Source organism: Notothenia rossii (genome assembly GCF_949606895.1).
Source record: "Notothenia rossii genome assembly, chromosome: 3".
NCBI classification, from domain to species: Eukaryota; Metazoa; Chordata; class Actinopteri; order Perciformes; family Nototheniidae; genus Notothenia; species Notothenia rossii.
In genome coordinates this window covers 33,009,671-33,033,688 of record NC_136901.1, presented here as the reverse complement: position 1 = coordinate 33,033,688, position 24,018 = coordinate 33,009,671, and the positions used below count along the sequence as shown (strand labels likewise).

Genomic DNA, 24,018 nt, shown 5'->3' with positions numbered 1-24,018 from the left:
TGTTTTTTCATGGTTATTTTTTCCCTTTTGTATTTTCTTTTTTCATAGAAGTGCATTGTCAGTATGTAATTAGTGATCACTGAGAGGAAATCAAAAACAAGACAAACTTGTTTTTGTTGAGCTCCCGCTTCTCTCCGTCTTCCATTCCTCCCCCGAGGGGAAGACACCTCACACGTAATTTGATTCAGAGCCGAGAGCCGAATCCAAACTCACTTGACTGCAGACAATGTTAACTCTTGGAGAGTCGCGCCCCGTGTGTTTACAACCTGTTACGAGAAGACACGTCCGTGGTAAGGAGGAGAAACGTAACCCTGCAGTTGACATTGATGTCTTCCTTTTAATTCTTTTTATCTGCACACATTAAAGGGTGGCTTCAAAAAGACCTTTGTCTCTGTGCTTTGATACATATAACTAGACACGATCAAAAGCTTCAGAGCATACAACTTTATCTTTTCATTTTATTAGTTACTCAATATTTAATGAAACAACAGGTGAAATATTCCCCAACATGTTATTTACCTTAGCTGGTTTGAATATGTTCAGCCATCTGGTTATGGTCTTTCTTTCTGTCTGTCTTTGCTGTTTTTAGCCCGCTCTTGTAAAAGTTAAGCTAAACGACAGCTCGCCCCTCCAGGACCGGTGTCTGGCCTGAGTTGTTGTTTATTAAATCATGGTCCTCTTCGAAGACATAAAGACAACAGTGCTACGGAAAAGCTTTGGACTGCTTGTACTTGGAAAGGACAAGAATGTTTGGCTTCCAACAAAATAAGGCAAAGAAGTGATAAACCAAGAAGAGGAGAGGCCTAAAGCAGCAGAAACAGCAAGAACATAGGGGCCTTGTTGGAAGAAAAACTGTGGATAGGGCTTTACCAAATAACTATATTCATTATTAAAACCCAAATACAATGTGCTTCATACTGTATGATACAAAACAGAAAAAAGTTAAATATTTTCTGTCTGAGAGGCTAAAATCAGCATTTTTTTTATTTATTTTTTATTTGTTCTCAGACAGAAAATATTTAGCTTTTTTTCTGTTTTGTATCAATGAATAGTCGAAATATACAGAACATGAACCATGGATTATCAGATTTTTTTTTTTGCCAATTGTCTAATGGATATTTCGACTATTCATTGTACCTCTAGCTGCATCTTAGATTGAGTGGACACTTGAAACATGTACATTTGAAGTTCTTCTTTCTGTCCTATGGTTTCTAAACCACGAGCTACAGGCAAGGCCGCCTAGACAGAGCCGGAGAGGCGGGGGCTTTCAGTGCCAGGTGCTCTTTATAAACACTACCATTAGAGATTGGAACTGGCGCGTGTTTGAATAACTCTCAAATGCGAGAGGCCTGGTGTTTATCCACCATTGATCCCCGCTGTCCATTACACCTCGATGGGAGGACCGGCGGTTGTCACGAGCTACCATTACAGGAAATCTATACCTAATACCTTTCTTATTATGAATGCTCATTCCAAAACTCCAATAACACAGCCGCAGAGTGGTCATTATTCCATCAGGGGTAGGAGAGGATAAAGGATTGTATAGACTTTGTTAATGTTATTTTCCTTCTGCATCTTTTGAAAACACCTCCTTTGGTCAGAATGCAAACTAAATCTATGATGTAATATGCAAGCCATACATGCATAACTAAGAAACCAACATTTTTCAGTAGCTGCTTGTGACTACAGCGCGACGGAGCAAAACAACATCACCAAGGCAGCAGGAATTTAAAATGTAAATGTACATTAAAGATATAAAGATAGTTAGACTTATAGAGTCAAAGCGAGTACTGGGAGCCGTGATCAAACAATGACCCGGGAGCTTCCAAATTTAGAGAAAAGCTGGGTCTCCCAGGAAGCATCTCCATTTGGACTGGAATGGCAAGTGTGACCCTCATCTCTCTGCTCCTCACCTCCTATTAATTGAATTAGGCTGCTGCCCAGGATAGGTGTGTGTGTGTGTGTGTGTGTGTGTGTGTGTGTGTGTGTGTGTGTGTGTGTGTGTGTGTGTGTGTGTGTGTGTGTGTGTGTGTGTGTGTGTGTGTGTGTGTGTGTGTGTGTGTGTGTGTGTGTGTGTGTGTGTGTGTGTGTGTGTGTGTGTGTGTGTGTGTGTGTGTGTGTGAGGCGGTGTCTGTTTGCAAGGAGTCCGTTAAATCGCGTATAAAATCGTTAAAATGTGCCTGACCCTTGCTTCAGATAACCATCCAATATATTTCGACGTGAACGGAATGGGGATATCGTGTCTGTGTGCACTTACAACACACCAGGCTTTACGCCCATTTCTACCGAGACCCAGAGGGCAAAAATATAACTCCACTACAAAGTCACAAGAATCTCTTTCAGAACATAACTATTCAAATCCCTCATGGACATTCCCTGGGAATTTATGCATTATAAATGTGTCTGCTCCCAAACCCGGATCCTTATACTAGGCTTTTTACTGTATTCAGATGCATGGATTTAATTAAGAAACAGCGAAATAAACATAAAAAATGTATGATTGGAAATTGCCGCAAGTTCTAGATTATTTTCTTCCCTTTTATACCGTCTTCCGTTGAATATGCGAAAACATTATTTAAGCACTGTTCAGAGCCTTCCCCGGTATTAATTAAAGATTTTTTTTCCGGTGGAAGCCCAATATGTTCTGGTGGAGTCTTGGCATCATCAGGGCCAGCCACGGACACAGAGAGGGGGGGGTGCTTGAGGGGGAACACTATTTCTCGTAGCTCACCAGCTACGACACTGGCAACCTCATCAGCGTGCAAGATTTAAACAGGGCTTTGAGGAGCTTACGCCTTATAATTAGTCAGTAGACTGCTTTAAGAATGTTGAGGTAAACAGGGTTTAATTAGGAAGGGGAGAGCAATCTGGGACAGATGTTGTGCAGGAAGGATCACACTGTGACTGTTTTTTGGTTTGTGTCGCAGTAGTAGAAAAACATTCTCGCTGCTCCAGAAACACAAAAATAAGTGGTGGATAGTAACTAAAGTACATTTACTCAAGTAGAATACAAAGTTGACATAGTTTACTTGAATATCAATGTTATGCTACTTTATACTTCTATTCCACTACATTTCAGAGGCAAATATCGTATATTTGACTCTCCTACATTTATTTAGCACTAGTAACTTTTTACCCATCCAACACATGCTTATATACAGTGGATTGAGAAGTATTCAGATCTGTTACTTAAGTATAAGTAAAAATACTCTGATTTAATAAACTTAATTAAAAGTACTGATTTCAAAATGTTACATGGAAAAATTCAAGTAAAATCAACAAATTCAGGACAATTTAATTGTAATTGAGTGTGTTAAGGTCATACTACTTCTACTTTTACTGAAGAAAAGGATCTGAGTACTTCTTACCCAACAAGAAAAAGGTAATTGTTTTACAGAAGCTTGTACACACGCACACATAGTTGCAAGCATGGTCTTGTTGTATTAAGGACTTTTTAATGAATATGTTGGACAGCTGCAAACAGAATGGACAGAACACAAAAGCCAAAAGGAAAAATTCCAACGCTTATTGCAAAGAGAACAATGTTAGGAAATGTCTCTTGTTCGTGCTGTTAAGAGCTTATGTCCACATCCCTTCAGGGTGAGGCCTCAACAGTTTTCCTTGGGGGGGACAGGTATCTTGAGAATGTCTTCCCAACTTCCCCACTAAGTGGCAGCTGCACCACTTAAAACCTGCTGATGGGATCGCAGGGCTCCACCTAGGATTAAGTCGCCACTAAACCACATGAAACTGGCCTCTTATGGACAGTGGCTGATCGAGGATCCACAGGTAACAATGTGGCCGTCTCAGCACCGTTTTGGGAAAGTAACAAAAGCAAACACACCTAAGGCGGGTTTTATGGATTCTAAGCCTCAAATAAGCACGTCCGCTAAGCTATAAGGAATAGAAGAGGGGGAGGATGGCAGTGTGAGAATGAGAGAGAGAGAAAAACACACGGAGGAGGCTATGTTGGTGAGAGAATGGAGTGTTAAAAACAGAGATGATGAGAGAGAAGAAGCGAGCTTTAAAGGGGCAGATGATGAGGGTGACAGCAAGCAGTGGGAGGGGAGGGAGGGAGGGAGGGAGGGAGAGAGAGAGAAAAGTCGCGCGTTCCTGACAGAAGCAGCATGGCAGGATCACACAGCTATTTTTCATTCACACTCCTCTGCATTCGCACATGATTCCAAAGGTACCCAAGCCCCAAGGATGCCTTCCAGCAAACACTGTTTGCCAATTTTTCAAACCTGTCACTCCCTCTCGGTGTATCATCCGCACAAAGACTAGTACTGTTGTTGTCATTGTGCCGATTCGAGGTAAACACGTGAGGCAGCGTTGTCCATTCCACCCCAACACAATCACTCTCAGATGACACCGTAACACTACTGTGGGAGGGACATGTTTTTTATTTCCTTGCACTTGCATTTTGACAGCACACAATATCCGAGCAGCATATTTTAGTAGGTGTTGAAAAATCACACTGGAAATACGAATGGTGTAAATAATCGGCGATGGCTTGAGAAATGAGAGGATGTTGGGATTACACAGTGTCAGTTCATCAGTGGCAGTTTGAAGTGTATTTTTTTTTTTGTACCTTACTCTTCCTCAGTCTCAACCTTTTTTACACTTCCTGGCTGTTAATAAAAACAGATGAGCCCCAGACGCTGTCTTTCACAAAAAGCCGTGAGAAACAAGACCGGGCAACTGAAGGCGGGCAGGTGGAATATAGTGCGCTTGACGCCTGAGGAACATGCCTCCCACATGCAAAGGCACACATGACACCTTTGTTCTCCTTCACACAAATAGGTGCACACCGTCACTGCCCACAGTGTTCATTATGAGCTTTGACAGAAACTCTACAGAGACGCTGAGGCTATAATCAAACAGGAGCCACAATGTTCCTGGCAACCCTGCTTTAAGGTGGGAGAGTACTATATTTAAATCTCCCACTGAGGCCTTAAGAAGTCCATATACCTGAAGTTAATATTCTATGTTTGATTAAATTGTGCATATGTTAAGAAATTGTCATCCCTGTGACCAAAAAGCATGCCTGTTCATACTGGATGAAAGCGTGAGGAGCTGGTGAAATAAAAGGGTTAAAAAGCGTTTATCTTCAAGCTGTGTAAATACTCAGAGCAAGATGTGTTAAAACACCGCAGGCAGCCCCGGGGTGATTTTGTGGTGACTTACTACCACACACGTTCCTGTCACAACTGAGGCAAAGTCCCCACTTCATTAGGACACATGCGTGCCAAGAGTCATTACAGCGAAGAGACACACTCCAGCTAGATTCACACACACTTCCCTGAGCTCATTCCTGTCTTTCTAGCTTCTGTGTAAAGCTGCGGGCTGATCAGTCGCCACCTTTGAATTAAAGCACCGCCTTCCAATCTACATACACTTGGTCATTTGGTTTGTTCCTTATTATGAATACATACAGTATTTATACAACGTTGCTCATTTTTGATCTGTGACACCAGTTCCTTTAATCTGTCTGAATGAATTCATTGCTATTCAGCTGTCATGCTCCACAGATATGGGATGAAATAGAAGACTTGTTTCATCTGTCTTTAAGATTCATGGCTTATTTGATACTCCGTAGCATTGGAAGACACTCGATTCCCTATGTAGTGCATCACATTAATAATACACTTGACCTTGCAAGGCATGTCATTCCTCAAAAGGGTTGGATGTGGGGCTCAGATCTCTTTTAAATGCTTTTGTTTAACCAGATCAAGCTCATTTGTGTCTCCTGCCTCAAAAAAATAAAAATAAGTTGGCCATCTTGTATTTGAAATTCACAATGTTCAGCACTTTAATCAGGCAGGAACATGTGGGGAATGGTTAACCAGCTACAAGACGTGTGGTGCTGAGGGAATAGAGTTAAAGGGGACATATCAAGAATTAAAGGGGACATATCATGCTCATTTAAATTTCCATACTTGTATTTGAGGTTTCTTCTAGACCATGTTTAAATGCTTTAATGTTAAAATAACACATCATTGTTTTAATACTGGCTGTCTGAATATGCCTGATTACACCTTCTCTCTTAAACGCTCCGTTCGGGCGCCTGTCTCTTTAAAAAAAAAAAAAAAACGAATGCTATGATTGACTTAAAATGATGGTGCACCGTAGAGAAGGTCGTTTTGAAACTATTTGGGGAAATCTTAGCGATGGGTTTTATTATTGGTAGCATGAATGCGACATAGGAAGGCTAGCTAAATCTGATTGACTTGTTGAATTCCACATTTTCTGATTTAGGCAGCCCAAAAAAGAAAATAAGCTGGGTTGTCTTATTTCACAGTTAGTCGGTACTCTAGACAACCTAATGTATGTGCACAAGCACTAAGTGTTTCATGATATGTCTTCTTTAAAGAGTATTGTTCAACCCCTCAATGTCTAATTTGATCCCATGAATCAAGAACCCCAAGCGGGGAGGGCAGTAAATTACGAGTCCCAAAGGAGCTGTGACACAGGGAAGAGATCAGCCCATTGTAACGAAGCAACTACTGCCAGTTTAGTGTTCGAGGACCTTCATCTTTGAAAAGCTCCCCGCTTGCCCAGGTGGTTTTATCAAAAACAGTTTATAGTGGGACATGAAGTTCCCACGCCTCATCCAACTCTGTGCCAACGCTGTGCCAACGCTGTTAGAATACAGGGAGGACGTTGCCCCTGAGCTCCGCTTTTGGCATTGATTCGTCTGAATTACGGGGTACAAGCACGATGAGAGAGCAGTGCAAACCTTTTAAATAAAACTCCAGGCATATGGCCATAGGAGAAGTTGCTAGCAGGTGGGGGCGAACGCGGCGGAGGTATATTGCCATAGTAACAATGGATAGCCCACGAAGGATTCCTGAGCAAACATATGGTTTAAACAGCGACTGAAGACCCTCCGCCAGTGTGCCTCGTTGTTCAAACAAAATCATGCTGGCACAGATAACGCTGGCATTTGAATCATAAATTACAAGGTCTCCGATTGTCATGTCCCCAATTCACTGAGAGAAGAGGCTGCCTTGGCAAAGAAAGGCTTATTCAAAAAGAATCAAAGAGCAGACACACATGCACACGCCCTGACGTAAATCTTCAAATGTGTAGAGGAAGGCAAGGGAAGGGGAGAGCGGTTTGCATGTTAAGCACATTTACGTTTACATCAAACGATAGTAACGCAATTGGCTTCACTGGGGGAAATAATCTGCCCTGCTCAAACATTTGATGCAGCGCCTGCAGAATTTTGATGGTGGTTACATAGAAAGTCTTCCCCTTTATAAGTCCGACTGGGGGATCTCCAAGACACAGTGGTAAATGTTACCCATGTAGGCACTTAGCTGCTTGTCAAAGTCACAATGAGCTCCCGTCCCGTCACCGGTTCATAAGAACATTTCACTATGTGATAGGCTTCCTTTATGCACTTACGTTCCAAGTAGTGTGCCTCCTTGCGCCGAAGTCTGTTATTAATATATCATCATGGACGGATTAGACGTGATGAATCTGACAGTAAGTGAAGCTTATTAAGTAAAGTCTGGGTTGGAAATAAAGTTGAGGTAAAATATGAAAAAAGCTGCTCTGGTTTAAGCGGCTTTGTTTACTATTATTGTAATTTTACCGCCCCCGGACATGTCAATTTGATTGATGTCCTTGCCTTTCCCCTCAATCCCAGACCTCATCAGTTGCTGTTCAAAAAAACAACAACAAATGTAGCAACATTCCCCGTTTCCCCCCGCCCCCGCCCCCCCGCCTCTGTGGACCAGCTCCCCCTCAAGGCACTTCTCGCCACTGGATCCACTCTGTAATTTACAATTGGCTATTGTGTCCCAAGTGTTGCATTGGACCAACTCAGAGTAAATGAAGCATGTCAAAGACCAGCCATTCAGACTTGATTACACCTTGCTGTTTCTCTGCCTCTATGATTGCCGCCAACTGAGCAACAGCTATTATTAAAGCACCTGAGTTCACCCACTCATTCACAAACCAAAATGGCGGCCTTCTGCCAGTGGCCGGTTTGAACATTGTTGCTGGGGAGGAGAAAGGGAGAAATAAGAACTCCATCTCCTGAGATTCTGTAAAGAAAAGAAGTAAAAAGTTAAAGCAAAGCGAGATAATAAACAGGCTATTGGGCAAGGGGCCGCAAATCCATACCTGAAACCATTTTGAATGTCTAGAGCTCCTCAATCCACAGTAGAATTTGTCAGACTAAAGCCAGCATTACAGTCATCTCCACTTTCTCTTTCATTTTCATTCAAGCCTGGCCAATAGGGATGTACAGCATATGAGGGACTGATCTGATCTATATACAGTTTCTTATGGGAGAACAATGTAGAGCTCTGCTATAAGAAACAAACCTTTATATCTAAAGAACCAAACATATTCAGTTTACCATCAAACATGATGGCATAAGCATCAAATGTTCACATCTAAGGAGCTGGAAGCAGCAAATGTTTGCCATTTTTGCTTGGTGAATGGCTCAATGATACATTTCCAGTCATTCAAACTGATTGCGTGATCCCTGTGGTCCAAATATAAGCAAGAAAAAGTCACACCAGCAGGAAACAAAGGGTTTATTTGTCTCGTTTTACTGGCAGGACCACCTTATTGTGTGTCCTTTTAAGGATGTCTAGAGGATTCTCTGTCCTCCCTTTTTATATAACATTAAATCATTATTGAGTAGCAGATGTAAGCTTGACAAAAACACTGAAGATGTTTAGCGGAAATTCAATATATCAATGTCATGTCCAAAGTCTGTAAACTGTCTGCAGGATATGCAAACTCTACCAAGGCTGTAAACTTATTTTCAATGCAATTCCCATATCGCTGCATGCTAAAAGAGCATGCTGGAGAAAGTAAACAACAAGGAAAAATTAGCATTAAAAAAAAAGAAATGGCTAGACTTCATATTTCATTTCATTTGATAGTAGCTACCTAGCGAGGCTGCTCGTAACTCCAGCTGCCCCGTGACCTTCATTCTTCAGCAAGCAGGCAGACAAGAGTTATTGGGCCCGACTAATAGCCTGCTCTCTGCCAGGTAAGACCTCATCGATACAGGTGCTTCTCCTGCCCCTGCGAGCGCCTTTGCTAATGAATATTTCAGCCCTTTTGCACACACCTACAGAGTTTAAATCAGGTGGTTGAAATCCACATTATTAGTCCCAGCAGTGTCCAATAAATAGCTCAACCGGGGCAAAGTACCTCCCTGTGCCTTGCTCGAGGACGCTCTGCGGTTACAGTCATCCACTTCTGAAGCTTGTCGTGGGTTTTTTTAATAGTTGGAGATAACGCATTGCTCCAGCCTTCAGGCTCCATCTGTGTGTAGAGAGTATATGTAATAACCGGCAGACACACATACAAATATAATGAACTGCATTCCTTGGGTAAACACAGCGGCACACAAACACACACACAGGATATTGAAACCCTCTCAGGCATGTCGTGGCGCGTGTGCCTGGCGTGCAGGATGATGGAGAGGCTGAACTGTGGAGGCCCCGTTTGCTCACAGGATACACAAACACACACTTTCCTACTGTACACCCACACGCTTTATCACACCCTCACACATGCACGCACGTAGCGAGTGTACCTGCTGAGTACACATGCACAAACTTTCACACAGGTCCCCCCAGGCTTTGATGGATGGTCGGTGAGTGCTCTACCTCCTGTTTCATACACACATAATCTCATTTGGGGGCCACATGGTGGGAGCCGCACCAAAACAGGGCTAATAGAAGCAGTCAAGCTGTCCTCTTCCTCCGCCTTCCCCAAGTCAAGTCATATCCATTATACGCCGCTGCTTAGCAAATATGTTTGACTGCAGCCTGTTAATAAAAGGCTATATCTCTTTGTAGAATAAAAAAAGCTTTTGCATGTATTATTTAACCCGGACGATTCTTAATGTGGCTTACGCAGCCAGGAGATCTCAGCGTATCTTAATATTTCAGCACTTTTGCAATACAAAAGAGGAAGGTCAGAGTGAAGAGGGGGGGGGGGGGGGGGGATGGGGGAATAGAGGGAGAACAGGTGCATGTCTGTCAGAGCTTTGGAGAAAAAAAATCAATGTGAACCTGAACCTTGGGTGAAGGTTGTACCTATTAAGTACACTTTGATTACACAGTTGAACTTGTTAACTTTTTGCCTGTCAACACGTCCTCTTACTAAGCCTTTCCTTTGGAAGACAACATTGTAATTAAAGTGTTTGTTTGGGCACTTTAAAGGGGAACGCCACCTGAATTAAGAATTTCAATATGTTGTTGCTAAGGCTTAAAGAGAGTTACATCTATATGTGTGCGCATGAGACACTCTGTCTCAAAGCCAAAAAAACAAAGGGTAAACCACTTATTACTTGTTCAAATCAAACATGTCTGTTTTAGCACTCCATTTTTAGGATTTAGAGAAAAGTATTTTGTCTTAATTCATTGGCTTAACCTGTATTTAAAAAAGGGTGTAGTTCCCCTTTAATAAACAAGTTTATTTTGCGCAGTTTTACAATTGGTTGCTGGAGCAAAAGCTGCCACTTGGTGGTAAATCAAGAATCAGTGTTTGGCTTTCATGGATCATATTCTCATTTTCACGAAGGCCGTGTGTGACAACGTGGCTGGAATCTGGATGGGGTTTAAATCGCCGCCCCCTGACGGGTGGGCCACGGACGCCGCTGGCAGTTCCCTTGACACCCTGGACCCATGTGAGCAAGACTGACAGGGAGTGATTCATCTGATGCATCGTCATATTTCATGTAGTGAAGGGGGGATGGAGAGAGAGAAACTCATTCAAAGACCCCTTTTCTACCTATATGAATCAACATCAAGACAACAAACGGCCAGAGACCTTTCTTGCAAAACAACAAGAACACAGAACATCATTACGGCGCTAACCCTGCCAGACATTTTTGCAATGTTGATGAGGTGCAGTGTCACAGTAAACAAAACACTATTGTTTTGCCTATTAGTCTTGCAAACAACAAGCCTCACATCTGATCCGTGTTGTGATCCAGCTCTGTCGACAGAGGACTATTCCCCTGGGCTGTACAGCAGAAGAGCCCAGCGATGTTCTCATTTAGTGGGTTCCAGCGTGTGCAGTCGATACCAGAGGACAGCTGTAGAGACACAACAAGCCTAGCATTGCATATCATAGACCTTGGGAGCCTTGTAAAAGTCAATTTACTGTACAAACTCCTCCTAACAATCCGCGTGGAAAACAAGTCTGCAATATGGTGAGCATGCCCTGATTGATAGTGCAAGAGGAAAGGCAAATCTGCAAAAATGAATCAGCTTTATCCTGGTGAGGCCTATCTAATGCGATCGCTTCCGAGTATGAAATGAAATTCCATTTTCGATGACATCAAATTGAAAGAAGCGGCGGGAAGAAGGTGGCATCCCTGACACTGCCACTTACAATCAGCGGCGTGGAGAGCAATCAAGATGGCATGTGGCTTACATTTCTAGTCTGTTTCTCTGTATTTTGGCATCTAATAATGAAAAATGTTGGCCAATAACGAGCATTTATTGCAATATGAAGATAACCGAGCTCATTGGTTCATCTATTGTATGTCAAGAAGACAGGGGAAGACTAGGAAGAAGAACCATTTTCATGTTAAAGGAAGCAAAAACCTCAGTATTTACATATTATGCAGAGTAATATAGCAGAAACCAGCTATAGAAATCTCTCCCCGACTTCCTCTCTCAGTCCCCACCATTTCTGCCGGCGTATCAGGTAAGTCTAATCCTTAGATTAGTAATTGCCTGAGAGCGAATGCATTCAAATCACCAAACCAAATTATACCACAAAATGCTGCCCGCTGCAATTTCATGAGTATTACCGTGCACTCTTACTCCTTCCATTTTCCTTTCAGAACACAAACAACAAAAGCCTGAGCAGCCATCTATTGAATTAAGCCATAATAGATCCAAAAACAATTTTGATAAAATTAGCCACAGTCGGCGGTACGCAGCACCACACAACAGGGCAGGTTAATAGTAATGGGGCAATAAACAAACCAGCTAATCTCATTTCTTACTGAAGGCAAGGCTTCCAGATTGTGTTTTTTTCACCTCTGCCACCTTATCCGGGAATTCAGTGAAGTTGCTATAAAAACTGTTTTCATATTTTGTTCTTCTACAGGATAATCAGCAGATTGCTTAAGGGACTTTGCAACGTACTGTCCTAGGAAGTCAGATCCAATGACAATTAAAAAAGAGTTACTACTTTCTCAGTTTACTCGAGAAAACAGGCTGACCTGTATCAGCAGCTATGGAGGGGGGGGGGGGGGGGGCATGTACAAACATTGTTAAAGCTCCTGTGGAACCTCTTATCAAGTAATTACCTTATTGAGCTCAATGAGGGACTGACTGCCACAACAGCTCTACAGATTCTATCATGCCATCAGGGGAGTTAAGTGGTGATGACTGCCAAGGAAAAATACACAGAGGTTTGGACAATGGTGTAAAAAAAGATTGCTTAAAGAAATACTTTTCCTGCTAAATAGATTTGTTTTGGGTAATTACTCATCCATTGCCTTATACTCTTGAAACAAATGCTTTTTGTGGCTACTTTCCAAACACAAGTTTTAACTTAAATCTTAGTATTTAATCAATTGTGCTATTCTAAACTTTTTCAAGTGTTTTCTACAAAAATGCATGGGTTTGGTATGAATTGACCATATGACTGGATGATGACATGAGACTTGGATTATACTGCTCCAGATGTTTTGATTTAGATCTGCTTTTGTTAAATGCAGGTCCGATTTACTTTACATGACTTTTCTCAGTTTTGGTAAGCTTTCTTTAAGAATTTGAGTTCACACTGGATGAGTAATTGATATACCAAATGTGATGTTGTAGGTAAAGCATTACTTGAATCTTCTGCACAGGTGTTCAAATAAAGAAACCTGATATGCTGAGTAACTTGGGTTTATAGTTTCTATTAGGTCAGGTGTGGCTTTCTGTAGGTAGGCGCAACAGATTTTAGGTTAACACAAATGAGGCCTGAGGCAAAGTATTGCATTTCCATATTGGTTTCCTGATCTGCCTGGAGCCTGAAGGGCAATCATATCCTATGTTTTGGCCACAAACACCGTCTAAGTGACCTCCATTTGCATGGTGATATTGTTCGACGGGGTGAGGATTTGCTCTATGCAAATCCGCTGTACTCGGCTTGTGTTTCAGAGGTTGCAGCTACAAAAGGCACAGAGGGAACAGCTGGCCAGAGCGCGGGGGGCCAACACTGGGGGCTGGGTTAAGGACAATGTCCAGTTTTGCTTGCTGCATCAGCCCGAGGCAGGATAATCTGGTATAAGTATGGGGCCACAGTGTTTCCTGCCCTGAGGGGCTACGCTGCGAGAGCACAGAATACAAGCTGCTGTGGCTCACCACTGATTGAAAGTGATCCACCTGGGCACGAGTGGACGCTTTGAACTGGGGAGATAAAACAAAAGCTGATGGCTCGTGCTAATTCGAAGGCTAAATTATTTCATTCCTCACTGCATTATAGCTGAACGGCATTATTTTCTGGCACTGGATGGAACGGAAGCTACTGCCAAAAGTAATAGAGCTAAGTGTTCTGTAAAGTGCTCGCACGATTAGAATCTGACACAGGTGTGTAAGGAGCAGATACACCAAGTGTAATGTAGCCAGCTAAAACCAGGAAATATGAAAAGTTCCAATCGATGGAGATACAAATAAATGTCAAGGCTGTTGCACGTCCTGTTCAAGCCTCAACAGACGCTGGGTGACACACTGGCTTCTCCTCACAGTTAGATCAGCTTAATGACTGTTTAAATGTCTGATGGGCTAAAAGGAAAGGCTCGCCTCACCGATTAACTCCCTCAGTTGCCTGGTTACCTGGCCGAGCAGGTTGCCTTTGCAGTTATTGTAAGATTAGGTAGGCGAGGAGAGAGAAAGACGGAACCTGATACCTCAGAGATTACAGTCAATGGTCAGCACTATTCTCCCCCCCTCGCCCTCCCCGTCTCTCTCTCTCTCTCTATCTTTCCACCCGACCCCCCGAGTCCCCTGTGAAACAGTAGGGGCCATTCTCTATACCGCTAACAGGGCCGTCTTTCTTGTGCCTGTCTCTATCTCTTCCCACAGGCAGACAAAAAGAGAGGGAGTGGTAAAGGATATGGGTTTGTGGGCGAGGGAGTGTATGTGCACACACAATGAAAAACTTCCCCTGTCATTAATCTTAACCATGCACAGGTTCAACTTGTTTTTGGCTAAATGTGACAAAAGAGTCAAATTTGAAATATAACCTCTGTGATTTGAATTCATTCCAGCTAAGTCAAACCTTTTTCTTCTAAGAAAAAATACAAAATATGATCTTGTTTCCTTCCACAAGTTTTTACCACTAATCCAGATATTGCCCAAATTGTTCCATTAACTGAGGAACACGAGTGCCCTTAAGTGTTTTATTATATCTTTAAACTGTAGTGCCACTTTCATGAGAACAGAACATTTCTAGAGGCTGCGTCCCTAAAATCGAGAGCATGACCGCCTCGCTACTTAATCTAATACAGAGGTGGCTGTTTAATGCCATAATTGAACGCACAATACGCACCTTCTCCTCAATTAGCTCTCTTGTGCAGCCATTAAATTACACCCTATTCACCCCAACATAATGTATCAACATTGAGTATTTACTGAGCCCATGGGATATAAAAAGGCTTTTTGATTACCTGCTAGCTATTGTAAATTAAATACCAAACAGTCTAAAACACAGTAAACGTGGATATTGCCCAGTAGACGAGTAAACACTTTCTTCAGTATTACAATGTGAATATCAGAACGGAACGGACTAAAATCACAAGAAAAATCTCTTTGTGCATTTTGGTTTTCCCTTGACGCTGTCTTCTAACAAACGCACCGTCCATAAAAGTTACCACAGCATTAATGTAGGGAGTAAATAAATAATTATAAAAGTGGAGCATAGTGACACACAATACATGCTGCTGCCGCAGCAGCAAATAGAGTGCCCTTTTAATTATGCAGGAGACATCGGAAAGCAACAGCACTCCTCACACTCTGGGAAACAGCTCAGTGAATACACCATATTAGAGACAGAGCAGGGGTAGAGAAGGGAGAGAAGTAAAAGGACAGTGAAATGATTTTAGAAGAGGGGAGGGGATATAGAGAGACGAGAGTGGAGATTTAAGAAGAGACCACTGTAAGAAAAAAGGGAAGGCAGAGAGCACTAATGTAAAGGGTGGCTGAAAAAAGTGAGAAAAAAAGGAATACAGTGGGAGAAGCGTGGCAGCACGGGAGGAGGCAAGGCATGCAAGGATGTGCTACACAAGGCCAGACGAGAGTTGGAGGTGCGATAGATTGCATATTCTATAAAAAGATGAACAAAGAGATTTATCAAAAAGAAAAAAAAGGGGGGAAATTGAGTAAAAAAAGGTAACAATCCAGCTGTGTTCTGAGAGAATACTGCCTTCAAAAAGGAGTATTGCTGACATTATTAAAATAATTATCAATAATTAGGCTGCCATAGACAATACATTAAACAAAAGGGTTATTTGTTCCTGAAAATGCAAATCAGCTGACTTCATTGCATATTAACTTCATGTTCTACTGCTGTTGCACATCACAGCGGTAAAACTGCCAAATTCTATAAAGATTAAATTGATAAAAGCCCACATTCGGGTCTCTAAAAATATATGATTTGCAGAACTGTACTCTTAATATAATGTGACCCCAAATAAATAAAGAATAAAACTATTTTAAAAAGCCTACATCTGAATATCCCATCATCCCACCTACACCTTCTTTTTTTTTCCAGCAATGCAAATGTAAGAAAATAGTTACGGGGAGAAAGGAAAGCAAAAAAAAGCAGTGAGATAACACTAGCTGGAGGATAGTGGAAGACAAGCAGGTATAAGATAATGGACATTTATATATGAGGATAAAGGGAGTGAAAAAAGCTGAGGCAAAATATGGGAGGTGATATAAAAACGTCCAATTTCACAGCTAGGTCAATGAATTGATGCAGAGGAATGTTCATATTAGCTCCTGGCCAGATGTTCCTACTCAAGCCGAGTCTATAAAACTCACAAAGCCATGTTTGTGCTGCATTCACCTTTCTCGCTTATCCTATTTAGTTTTTGTTCTCTCTTCCTTGAGAAGACAAGGCCCCCTTGTCACAGACAAAGGGGCAGGGCAGGGCTTGACATGGCTAAGGGGTGGGGGGGGGTGCAGCCGGCCCCTGGCATGATCCCCTCTGGGATAAAATAACTGCAAACCAAACCCTTATGTGAGCTGTCTACAACACTCCGGCACATTGTTGCTAAGGTTAGTAGATGTGACACTGCGGGCAGAAGAGGTTGCCTCAACAAATGCCATGATGAAAGGGAAAAAGTTGGACATGTCTGGTCTAGTGGTAACAATACCCCCTACATCAGCAAATCTAAACCTTCCCTTTCAATATTACATGTGAATGGCACTCCAAACCAAAACAGATCAATACCGCTAACTTGACACACATTAGCACCATAAAGGCAACAAGACTACTGAGACTAGCCCTGTCAGAAAGCATTATGGTAGAAAGAACACTAAGAGGAAGAAACAGAAGACATTTAAGAGTGTTGGAGGGGGGAGGGGGGGGGGGAGAGGAAAGAACATGGAGATGTGTCTTCTTACCTGTTTGTTGTACTTGTTGATAGTTTGACTGCTGTATTCAGAGCAGTGGTCAGATCCAAGGGAAATGTTATCTCCAGTGCCAACAAAGGTGTTGGCAGGGGGCAGGTCCTGAACTGCCTGGTGCTTTTTTCCAGCTGTCGGTGACTGCGGGTGAAGCTGGACAGTAGGGAGGGGTGAACTTGACTTGTAGTGCCGGGCCAGATCTGGGCTCCCCGGCCCTCCATTGACCGATCGGTAGCGGCCCATGCCAGGGCTGTCCGACAGCTTCTCGTTGACGCCATCGTAGCGCTGCCCGTTGGGTTTGGAGGCCTCTACGGTGACAATACTGCTGTAAAGTGGCTGTTTGGACTTCAGTTTTTTCTTATCTTTCTTGGGCTTCTTAGCCTTATCGTGCTGCTGTGGCGTAAAGAAGTCTTCGTGATCCTTTTTTCCCGCCTCGTAGCCATTCTTATTCTTAGGGCGGCAGTAACGGGCCATGACGACAACTAGAATAATGAGGATTACCGTCATGATGCCCGAAACTACTCCGATTACAATGCTCAGCCGCTGTTTGCTCAGATCATAGTTGGGGTCACCGGCAATGTTGGTGTTCAGAGATGTGCTTAGGCTCCTAGCCACCTGGGACTCCACAACTGTGGAATTAGAAAGAGTCTCGTTGACAAACACATGGACCAGCGTGGTGGTTCTCTGTGAAGGCTGGCCCTTGTCGTTCACCTGGACAACAAGTCTGTGGAGGCCATAGTGCTTCTGCTCCAACTTCCCCACCAGTGAAATGACACCAGTGCCCCCGTCAATCTCAAACAGCCTGAAGGGGTTTCCCCCAATGATGCTGTAGCTCAAGTCTGCGTTAACGGCGGTGTCTGTGTCAGTGGCTATGACTGTTCTGACTACTGTTCTGATGTTACTGGAGGGAGGAAGCAGGGTGTATGAGCTGTTTAATGGGAAAGTCACTGTTGGTGCATTGTCATTTTCATCCATGATAGAGAGTGAAACTGTGGCGGTGGCAGATCTGGGAGGGTCTCCACCATCTACAGCTTTTACTCGGAATGTGTATGTCGTTTTCTGCTCTCTGTCAAAGGATAAGGTAGAGAAAATAGTCCCAGTGTCATTTTCAATAGAAAAGTTTTCCTCCTCTTCCTCAATGAAAAGACGCATCTCTGCATTTTGGCCTTTATCTGCGTCGATGACTGTGACCATGCCAACTGGGCTGTTTGGCTCAAGGTTTTCTTTGACGTAGAAGGTGAACACATCCTGCATGAACTTTGGCTCATTGTCATTCTTGTCTGCCACAAGGACGACCACTGTTGCAGAGCCCTGTAGAGTGTGTATGCCCTTATCTTTGGCTATCACTTTGAATTCGTAGTGCTCTGTTTGCTCTCTATCCAGAATGGTGTTTACTCGGATGTCTCCACTGTCTGCATCGATGGAGAAAATCCCATTTACAGATGAGTCTAGCGAGTAGGCTATTTCAGCATTCTTCCCACTATCTGCGTCGATGGCTTTCACTGTTGTCACCCTCTCTCCGGGGGCATTGTTTTCCAGAAAGGACACCTCTACTACGTTCTGGCTGAAGATAGGAGGGTTGTCGTTAGTGTCGCCAACTTTGACGATAACAGAGTTATTACTTGCAAGACTGGGGCTTCCGGAGTCCACAGCCACTATGACCACATTGTATTCCTGTGTGGCCTCATAGTCCAGCGTTGCAGAAGTGTGGAGGAAATATTTCTTTTTATTCTGATCTCCCTCCATCTCGCTGGCTGGTTTGAGCTGAAAGGGAACATCCCCCACCACTGTACAGGTGACAATGCCATTTTCTCCCTGGTCGCGGTCTGACACCTGAACTAAGGCAATGGGTGTGTCCACCACCACATCCTCCGCCACGTTAGCAATGCCATCTTTTAAGAATATGCGTCCAATTTTTCTTATCTCTATAGCAGGAACGTTGTCATTCTCATCCTTGATGTTCAACACCACAGTGGCCTTGTCCATTTTCGGTGGCTGACCTCGGTCACGGGCCATTACTGTGAACCTCAGTTGGCTCACTTCTTCACGGTCAATGCGGTGCAACACACTCAGCCACCCTGTGCTCTCATCCAACCTCAGCAGCCTCCTCACTGACTCTGTGGCTGCCCCAAACACATACTCTATTTGACCATTAACCCCCACGTCTGCATCAGCCGCTTTGAGCTGCAGTATGGGGGCGCCAGGGGAGCTGTTTTCTGGTAAGTCAGCTTCATACACACTCTTCTCAAAGCGAGGGCTGTTGTCATTCACATCAGTGATCATCACCCTAAGAATGGCTTGGGAGGAGCGAGGGGGGTCTCCTCCATCCCTAACTCGCAGCGTAAGCTCATAGGAGTCTCTCTGTTCCCTATCAAGGGCCCCTTTAATGATAAGTTGAGGCTGCTTCTCTCCATCACTAGTATCAGCAACTTGCAGTTCAAAGACGCTGCTCCTGCTTGCGGTTTCTTCAAATCTCCTCTTCCCGTTGAATGAATCCCCAGAAGAGCCCAAGCGCCTTGAGTTTTCCCCATTGTCCTGTATAAGCTCATATCGCTCTATTCCATTTCTCCCAAAATCTCTGTCTGTAGCTGTGGGCAGCAGATAAAGGGTTCCAATGGGTCTGTTTTCCTCCACAGACAGTGTCAGGACAGGGGAAGGGAAAGAGGGGGTGTTATCATTTATATCTAATATGATGACTTTTCCCTCAAAGAGGTCGACCCAGCTCTGTGCTGGCCCAATCACTGACACTTCGAAATCTATAAAACACTCATTTTCGTCAAATATCATTTGGCACTGCTGTAATTTGTCACGGTCTATGCGCCTCTCGTTGGTGGTGAGCTCACCTGTAATGTTGTCTATTTTGAAAAAATCGGAGCCTGATTCTAGCGTAAATGTCACCTCACCGGACCCGGCAACAATGCCCAGGTCGCCGGCCACGTTCCCTACTCTGACATCGGCAGGTCCTTCCTCAGCCAAACGGTACCGGAGCACTTGCTTGGCAGCCGGCTGATGCACAAACTGCAGGATGAGCATGCAATAGTACAAATAGTCCACTGCACCAGTAGTCCTCATTGTTCCCCCTTGAAATAGTGTCCACTTAGATGAGAAAAAATAAATGTCCAGGAAAATTAATCACTAGCGGAGAGTCCGAATATTGAAGGAAAAAAAATTCGTTTTCATACAGAGCAAAACCCTCTGCTGCGGGATGCGTGAGACTTCATCCTCCGGACGACTTCTTACATCGCTCCTGCTGCAGTGCAAAGCAGCAAGTGCACGTCTGCTTTTTCCTCCTCCAGCACTGAATGTTAGTTGCTCTGTCCTTATATTAGTACGAAAAAGACAAGCAAAACTCAACAGAGTGTTCCCACAGATATCTGAATTTCATGCACGTAAAAGCAAAAATGTTATAGTCCGATCATCATTTCACCAGAAAGTCCATACGCCGCCGTTTTACTCACAGTCTGTCGTTCAATCTGCTTTTTTTTTGGGTGAGGCTGCAATATTCCGATATGTCCACATATGTCAGAGGATCATTTAAATGCCCGCTCAGTTTCCAAACTCGTCTCACGGCGAGTGTTGGAGACCTGTCAACTCTCCGATCTGGAGGATTGTGAATTTGAAATTACTTGTCCGATTGCTGCTCTCTTCCTCCAAGTCACTTCCAGCCAGACAGCAGGCAGTACAGTTCTCTCTCTTTTTTGGAACTCCACAATGCAAAGATTGCACTCAGAAGAAAAATCTAAAGGATTAAAACAGTGTAGCCTATATCCGTCGCTGTTTGTCTTTTTAAAGGATGAATTCCTCAGTGTGTTCTAGCCTGTTCCCTCACCTGCAGACGCGCCGCATGTGTTGGCAGCCCCTATCTGCAGCACTGTGAGAGGGATTCACAAATGATATTGCAGTCTCTCTCTCCCTCTGCCTCAACCTATCTCTCTCTCTTTCACTCTCCACCTCCCTCAGATTGCTTCTCCCCCCAGAAGTGCGCACGTAAACAGGGTCGGACTTGGTCTTGATCGCCGGGTCCAGACACCGGCAGACAATATTTGACAGGAATTGGACATAGAGAGGAAATGCCTAAATAATAATAATAATAATTGGTCGTTTTACGGTATTTCCTCGGAACGTGGCACGGCACTTTGTGAGCGCTGTATATGTGGGCATGCAATATGGGAAGATATCCCACCAAAACATACAAGTTATAAGAATGTATAGCATGTTTAACGACCATAGTGGGGAAGTGTGTGCTTCTGCCAAGAGAGATTTATTGCGTGACCAGAAATGCAACTTTTACGCACTGGTCCAAGTTTTTATTTTCATGATTTTATACGATTCAGCTCAAAATCCCTGCCCCGGAGAGGACACACAGACGCTGCGGGACATGCGATACGGGACGGGGCAGTGTGTGTGTGTGTGTGTGTGTGTGTGTGTGTGTGTGTGTGTGTGTGTGTGTGTGTGTGTGTGTGTGTGTGTGTGTGTGTGTGTGTGTGTGTGTGTGTGTGTGTGTGTGTGTGTGTGTGTGTGTGTGTGTGTGTGTGTGTGTGTGTGTGTGTGTGTGTGTGTGTGTGTGTGTGTGTGTGTGTGCGCGCGCACACTGCTATGGTTTAGTAATATGAATGCGTGTGGTCGCCAGTGGCTGTGCTCCCCAGATCAGCGTGCTCCGCATCTCTCACCCTCATGCTGCTCAGTCCACTTCAGGAAAGTGAGACAGTGGATAGGAATTAATTTGCGTAAAGAGGAATAAAGTCAGTAAATCCCCTCCCGTGTTACCACTATAGACGATCTTTCTCGGCCACTGCGCAACTCCATGTGTAAGATTAGTGTGCGCGGTGTGTGTCCTACTTCAGCTGCATTGTAATACTTGTCTTGGGTACAGTGTTGAGCGAACACTCATGTGACGCTGCCGGTCACTCTGGCCACATTTCGGGCTGAATTTGTTTATGTATCCACAGCACGTATAAGCATTTGCTGCTTATAAAAGGAAGGAACTTGTGCTTTAATCCGTGTCGGTGAGGGTCTCCTATAACTTTGGGGATGCTCTCCTCTTTTATTATAGAGGCAGTGCGTCGCTGTGTGATGTTATACAGTGGATGAGTGAGTGGAGGAGTGAGGGGCAGAGTGGGAGAAAGGAGGAGGGAGCCGGTCTCAGCAGCTGCAGCTCTCTCAGACGGCTGTCTGAATTCCAGCAGTGGCTTTATCCTTGCTTACTAGCGCCCTCTATCGTCACATTATAACAAAACCCCTCAAAAGGCTATACAATAAATCCTGTAAAATCATTTGTGCTGTACTTGTAATGTGGAAATGTGTTGTATAGCCAACACAATAATGGATTAATAGAGCCAAGGTCTCAGAGTAAGTGAGTGTAGTGAGGCAGTTTTTGTGAGAAATGTAGAATAGAATATATATACACACATATACATAGTGGTCTATATATAGTTGTCTAACATCCCTCAGAATTATAAATATGAGTATTATGTGTGATGCATGTTATTTGATTCAAACAACCTTATAATGGACTATGTTTCGTGAGCAATAACGTGGAAATAATCCATTAAAAACAGCAAGTGTAAAGAGCTAGTACAATATAACACTTTCCCACAATAACATACTTGAAAGCATTTTTGTATATATATGTTTAAACCCATTATCAACAGAAATGTGCTCAACTATGACTCTGTAATTGTCCATGCTGTCAAAACAATTATTTAACACAGTGACATTTATGGTCTTCCTCTTTGGAGAATTCAAACCGACCCTCAAGGCACTTCAAAACATCCAAAGACTCACATTCAACACATGATTCTTTTCTTGACAGCCTGGAAATGCAACAGCTAGTATTTATTCAAACAAGAATCAAAGGAAATAAAAACTCTGTGTCCCAAGGCCTTTGGAATAGCCACATACAGTGTGGAGCTGAGCTTAGGGTATTCTGAAAAGGTGTTTACTATCAGAACCACAAAGGTGAAGGGCACAAAATCATCACTGGCAATGATTATCATAGCTGTGTGTGGCATTGATCTTGCTCTTGAGTGGATGAGTGCACTCAAATGATGCTAGGGAAAGCACTCCACATTGTTACAAAATAAAATCATCTGCAAAAAAAAGAGGTTTTTGGAGAACGAGATGTTCAAAAACACTGACTCATACACCCACGCAACGACCGATAGCATGGAATCAAAACAATCCTGACAAGAGATGATGCATTATTCACTTTTTGTAGTGCCCTAAAATGTAATTTTTGTATATCTTCTTATAGACAGTCTATCAATCGTGATGAAGTTAATATTTCCGGTTCTCTAGTGTTCAGCAATGCATCACACATTGTCTACAATTATCACACACTCTCCAACGGTGAAAGCTGTTGCAATTCAATGTTTTTAGTAAGTGCATTTTCTCATACAAAAACATTATTCATAGACTAATAGACTGATTTGATATTAATTATGCACGTGTTCTTACACTATTTTAATTATGTCGGATACTGTTTATGATGTGATCCTATTACTATTTTAACTCTTTAATATTCACCTTACTTATTATAGCATCGATTAGTAAGTTGTAAACTTTATCTCATTGTATTTGTACAATGACATTAAATACATGTTGTTCTAAATAAGCACATTTCAAAGCAAAGGGTCTGACTCTCCTGTGGATATAGATGTAACATAAGTGTGAACGAGACGTTAAGAAAAAGATGGATTATGAAGTGTGTACCTGGCAGAGAACATTCTTCACACCTAAGAAGGAGACTTTGACAACATCATACTGTATGTGTTATTCACACATACAAGGAGAATACAGTTGTTTTCCTAAAAGCTTCAAAACAATGAGTAATGGCAGTTAAATCTGACACAACAACAAAACGTGGGCCCATTCATAAAAACATTGCTGTATGCTGCTAGAGGTTAAACACTCCATAGCATACCTTTAATAAAGTGCATACACCTTACTCACCGGTCAATAAGACTGAATTCAGGCGATGTTGAAAAAGGCAAAACACTTTATATTTTCTTCGAAGTGACCACCATCTGAGTCACATTCACAGAAGAGACCCATTTCTGAATACAGTGCCTTGTAATGCGTCATTCTAGGTGTAACTGTGGTGAGCAACCTCCTATAGCTTGGCCACCATCATTACGACATCAGGAGCTTTGAACTGCAGGGGTAGCCAAGTGGATTAATATGGATGGTGATTAGTGACAGTAATATTAGCGTAACTTGATTGGTTTGTTCCAACCAGGACGTAGTTGCCTCTTTAGACAAATATATGGTTAAGAGACAAGAGGATACATAGCTTTGTTCTTCTTCTTTGTATGATGCTGCTCTTGAAATGTGAATGTAGGTGATGTGGCCACCATTGAGCTCTCTTACATGTCTTGTGTCGCTTTGAAAAAAAAATCACATT

General features: G+C 43.1%; 1 protein-coding gene across 1 annotated transcript in view; it reads right to left on the bottom strand.

Annotated features, from left to right (window-relative positions):
- Positions 1-20,470, bottom strand: part of pcdh7b (protocadherin 7b) — a 106,295-nt gene extending 85,825 nt beyond the window's left edge. The window contains 1 exon segment of the mRNA XM_079671540.1: positions 16,614-20,470. Within this exon segment, the coding sequence (XP_079527666.1) occupies positions 16,614-19,688 (3,075 nt within the window). The 5' untranslated portion in view covers positions 19,689-20,470.
- Positions 20,471-24,018: the final 3,548 nt, after the last annotated feature.